Raw genomic sequence first — 5422 nt, forward strand, 5'->3', positions numbered from 1 at the left:
ATCCTGGATGAACCAGACTCTCCTCTTGAGGTTAGACGACTTTAATACCATTTCACGGTATGCTTGATTATTTAAAACGTCGTTAATGACACACAATTATTTTTTAACTAACAAAAGGCGTGCATACCAATTTGGGGATATTTTTTGTTTCGGGGGCGAGGTTCTATGCCCTATATTTCTATATACTGGTCACTTTTTCAGCTATGTTCATTCTCCAAAGGAACTTCGAATGCATTTTAACATAAAACTGTATTGAAAGACACCATGAATTGTTTTGATATTAATAATTAATGAGTGTGGTAGAAGTAGTAGTAGTGGTAATGGAAGTAGACGAAGGACCAAGTTCTGCTGTGTTGTGCTGGCTGTGAAAATAAATCTTCCTCTGGGACAATAAATGTAATGCATTTATTTTTAATAGTAATGTTTCACAATGGTTTATAGATATTTTAGCGCAATATGGCATCCGAACAGCTCCTGCAGTGTGAGAACTTTGATTAGATTCACTTCAGAACTGCGGACAGCGACATAAATACTACAGCCACTCGTGTGTCCTGTTTGTCAGCTGCCGTTTCCACAGTTTTAATATTGGTCTCTGTTCTTTTCATTATTTTTCATCGTCATCATGTAGAGAAACCGTGTTTTCTGAACTATATCCCCTTCCAGTCTTAAAATGGATTTTATATCCACCGTAAACCCCGATAGATCTGTAAGGTCTGATAAACACATTTTCTTTGAATGTGTATCTGTTATCTTTAATTGTATTATTTTGATGACGAAGACAGTACATAAGATGAATATCAATCATGTTGTCCTCCTGTATTAGTTTGGAAAGTCCAATATATTTATTAAATAGATGTGTTGTAACTAAATATCCAGATGGATTACAGTGAGCTCTCCGGAGTTTAATTTCAGTTGGTGTTCTGCAGTTTTATACTATGGACTCTTAGGGCCGCTGTTGACCAGAGTGTTGATGACTGAGTGCAGGGTTGAAGCAGCACCTCCCATGTAACATCGACACAATACAGAGAGAACACGACGGGCAAAGAACGGATAAGTCTGGGTGTGGAACATTTTTATAAAGAAGATGAGACATTTCGACCTGCAAGACATTTGCTTCCAATGAGTGGGTTAGGAAAGTGATACCTTGTGATTTGGCACTGGAATTTCAGAGTTATCTGTTTTTTTTCTGGAGTATAATCAGACTGTGGAGCTTTACTGGGAAAAAAATCGGATAGAACAATGAATCGGCAAGTACTGTTGTTTATCTCTCTCCTTTCCTTCGGCGCAGTGGTCGGACAGGTCACCTACTCTATTCCAGAAGAAATGGTGAAAGGGTCTTTAGTGGGAAATATAGGACAAGATTTAGGTTTAGAAATAAAACGTTTGATGTCGGGTAAGGCTAAAATCTATACTAGGAACAGCGACGAGTACATCGAGCTGAACAGAGAAAGAGGAGTCCTCCTCGTCAAAGAAAGAATCGACAGAGAGGCGCTATGTACAGAGACGGCGCTTTGCGCTTTACATTTTCAGATTATTTTAGAGAATCCGATGGAATTTTACAGCGTTACAGTCCAGATCACTGATATTAATGATAATGCACCAACCTTTGAAAAAAGTGAAATTGCATTTAAAATTAGTGAGTCAGCGGTCACCGGAGCAAGATTTGTGCTACAAAGGGCTGAGGATCTTGATGTTGGAATTAATGGTGTTCAAAGCTATGAATTAAAACCAACTGATAATTCGCTCTTAAACTGCCACAATAACGCCGCATGCGGAACTAAAAACGTTGAGATGGTGCTGCAGAAGCCTTTAGACAGAGAGAAACAAGAGCAGATATCTCTTGTGTTAACGGCTGTAGATGGAGGAGAGCCGCAGATGTCAGGAACGATGCTGATTATCATCACAGTTTTAGACGTTAATGATAATGCCCCCGTTTTTACACAGCAAACATACAAAGCTACAGTTACTGAGAATTCACCTAAAGGAACTGTTGTTGCCACTGTTACAGCCTCAGATGCGGATCAAGGCTCTAACGGTAAAATAACTTATTCAATCACGAATACATTAGGAAATGTCAAGAAAATATTTGAGGTAAATCAGGAAAAAGGCGAAGTTTCCTTGATTGGAAATATTGACTTCGAAAAGTCAAGACATTTTCAAATAAATCTACTTGCTAGTGACGAGGGAGGACTCACAGATTCTTGTAAATTAATTGTTGATGTGAGAGATGTAAATGACAACAAGCCCGAAATTAACATAATGTCAAAGTCAACTGTTATATCAGAGGATGCCAAACTCAATACTGTCGTTACAATGATCAATATTGAGGACCTGGATTCAGGAGAAAATGGTAATGTGAAATGCTTTATCAGCGATTATGTACCCTTCATTTTAAAAACATCCACAAATAATTTCTATAGTTTAGTGACAGACAGTGATTTAGACAGAGAGACAGCCTCTGAGTATAATATCACAGTGACCTGCTTTCATGTAATATCACTACATCATCACGAATACATCCTACTTCATCAGACAAGACCCACCCGACTGTCTTTTAGGCCTCATATCAGTTTGTAAGGTACTTGGCTTTTCAAATCCAACTTTTCCCCAACCTAAATATCCGACTTACACCGTTTTGCATTGATGTAAACGTTGGTCAGACATGACTGTCTCCAGTGTGGGACACTGAACATAGGACCCTTCCCCGCTTTGTTCCTTGATCTGCATCAGAGAAGCACTGACTGTTGTTAAGGTTGTCCCTTTCTGGAGATGTATTCGTATGCTGCTTTGTAAACGGACTGCACAAAAATCAGCAGCAATCCATTGACTTTACATCCCAGCCCGAGCGGTCACATAATCGTTTTTACGTACTAGACTCTGAGTCTTCCCTCCAATCGACAGCTGTTAGACAACAAAAACTGATGAGGCCTCTGTCGCTCTTTCTCGCCAGATCTACGCGTGTGTAAACACCATTCTATACCTTTTTATTCCATCTGCATGCTCTGTATGTATTCAGTAACAGATTCCTGTAGTTTTCAAGGTGTGATTTTCAGGCCATTTCACGCCAAATGTCTGCATAACCGCTCTCCCATCCCTAGACTACAAATTATAGATCCGTAACAGCAGATTCGCATAGTTTCAGAAAGCGTTTCCGTAATTGTTTAAACTGGGCTGATTGTCGTTGAATGTCGGTAATTCGTCTACTGTTATTCTAGAACAAGCTCCATTGGGTTGTTCTAGAATAATCTGCAAATGTAAGCACAAGGCGTCGTCTTGTCTGCAGAGCCGATCCGTCTGGCGAGTTCTCTCTTTTCACAAGCAGGCTGCCTCTGTCTCCTACTGAGCTCGATGTATTCTGCACTGTCGCCGCGTAAACTATGCGGGCTTTACCGGGACCGTCAGTCTTTCCACATTTCCAGACCTAGACCCGTCTATGTGCCCACCTACAATACCGCTCTTTGCCATTTCCCGCTGTGTCCGGAATAGAGTACTGAACTTGGCCCCGCCGCCCGCGCGCCCCCCCCCCGCGCGAGACGCGACGCAAAAAGAGAGATCGAGATGAATAACAGTACTTGCCGGTCTCAATTGTTGCTACACTCACAACAGTTTTACGTTGCGGCCACAAAAGGTGTTTATAAAATCCGTTTCCAATACAAATATCTCAATGTGAAAGATAAAATACATGAAACGAATCCCGGTACGATCCCAAATTTTTTTGAAGCAGATTCTATATCTCCAATGTGGCATCTAAACGGTATTCTGTCCGTGACGTGCTTTCTCCCCTTTTCTTTCTCCTGAAATAACTTACATGACAATGGGAGATCTGTTAAAACCCTGCCGGTACATCTACCAACTTGACCCAACAGCGGCATGGAGTTGACAAAGACCTACCTTCCAGCATAGAAGGGTAGAGCCTAATACTTCAGTTATGAATTAAGAGAACAAAAAAATGCATATTTAAAAAAAAAAAAAACCCACTTTAAAATGAATATAAAAATCATATAATTGAACAAATAATGATAGAGGTAGTAACTTAAGTAGAACTAGTCTGATAAACCAACGAAAGCACATTATCCACTGTATCAAAAAGACGAGAAGAGAGAGAAAAAGTCGAAGGTGTTAGTGCTCGTTGTCCAGGTGCTGATAAGCTTGTCACACTGTATCTTAGACAGAGACAGCTTTGACTAGAAACCAAAGGGAAACATTTCTAGAACCCTCTAGACGGCAGAAGTCTGGTCAATCAGGAATGCTCTTTTCACTCTGCATCCGCTGCATCGTCCCTGTAGAACTGGGGTCCATTGATATCAGCACGTTCTTGACTACCGCATGCCCGAACTTACAGGCCTCTTTCTGAAGGTCAGTCGTCCTTGCACTCTAATGGTACCGTGTTGGAAGCAGTCCCTGTCCCCAAAAAAGTGTAGTGACGTGGAGGATAATACTGGAACACAGGGAGAATTGGAGTGTTACCAGGACGCCGAGCTGTCTGCCATCGTGTTAATTCGTTCACTGATATAATCAGCCACTAAACATCGTGTGAAGAGGAACGGCCCCTACAGCCAACACCACTACTAAGTAAAAAAGTCAGGTTGTCATTGTATCCCTTGTCTTGTGTAAAGTCAGTGGAACTCCTGACAGCACTTCAGGTAAGCTGTCCGCCAACCCGGCACGTTACACCAATGATGTAAGCTGAACGAAAGGCCTGCACCGTTGTCCTCCCACCTAATAACAGTCAGTCTTTGTTTCACAAGCATTCCATTTATAGTGACTTGGCGGCACTAGTTACTTATTTCCTCCATTCTGTAAGCCCACTCAAACAGCCGCCCTGTCTGATGGCCTTTCTGCAGTTTATGAGAGCCAGGACTTCTGTCCCAGATCCACATCACAGCACCACTTTAGTGACCAGAAGCCCCACATCTGCTGAACGAGGCACGAATCCCCAGCCCCCAGAGAGCCACCAGTCGGACTGGGTAGCAGAACCTGAAGGAGGGTATGTCCGTTCTGGATCCTTGGATCATTATTGCCTTCCACACTCACCAATTGCTAGCTGAGTGGCAGGGAAAGCCTCCATCCCTGAAGCTTTGATGCGGAAGTGGACACTTTTGATCTGCTCGAGTCAAAAGAAAGCGCACTGCATTGGGGACTGACTCCACTATCAGCACTACCGACACCATTATGAGGAGATGGGACATCGTTAACAAGGAGTCCTCCCAGTGATGTAACGAAAACACGGGCATCTCTTGGTTCCAGTCAGCGTCTCTGACTTTCTGTGAATACTACGAGAGACTGGTGTATGATTGTTTTCCTAACATGTAGGCTCATATGAGCTCGGTCTCAAAAAACAGGCGCGTTATCATTCAACATCAGAGATCTGTAGCTGAGAGTTGACGGCTGCTGGAGAGGGGGTACCCTTCCCTCATCGAGC

The 5422-nt window shown here is 42.4% G+C and overlaps 1 protein-coding gene and 1 pseudogene across 1 annotated transcript in view; one reads left to right on the plus strand and one right to left on the minus strand.

The window, feature by feature from the left end:
* Positions 1 to 2741, plus strand: part of LOC118333906 (protocadherin gamma-C4-like) — a 4881-nt gene extending 2140 nt beyond the window's left edge. Inside the window, exons 3-4 of the mRNA XM_035669725.1 lie at positions 1561 to 1615; positions 2731 to 2741. Coding sequence (XP_035525618.1) covers positions 1561 to 1615; positions 2731 to 2741 — 66 coding nt within the window. The remainder of the gene's footprint in view (positions 1 to 1560; positions 1616 to 2730) is intronic.
* Positions 1 to 5422, minus strand: part of LOC118333991 — a 14537-nt pseudogene that overhangs the window by 5571 nt on the left and 3544 nt on the right.

This window comes from Morone saxatilis, unplaced genomic scaffold (genome assembly GCF_004916995.1).
Source record: "Morone saxatilis isolate NCDOM2014 unplaced genomic scaffold, NCSU_SB_2.0 Contig22, whole genome shotgun sequence".
Taxonomy (NCBI): Eukaryota; Metazoa; Chordata; class Actinopteri; family Moronidae; genus Morone; species Morone saxatilis.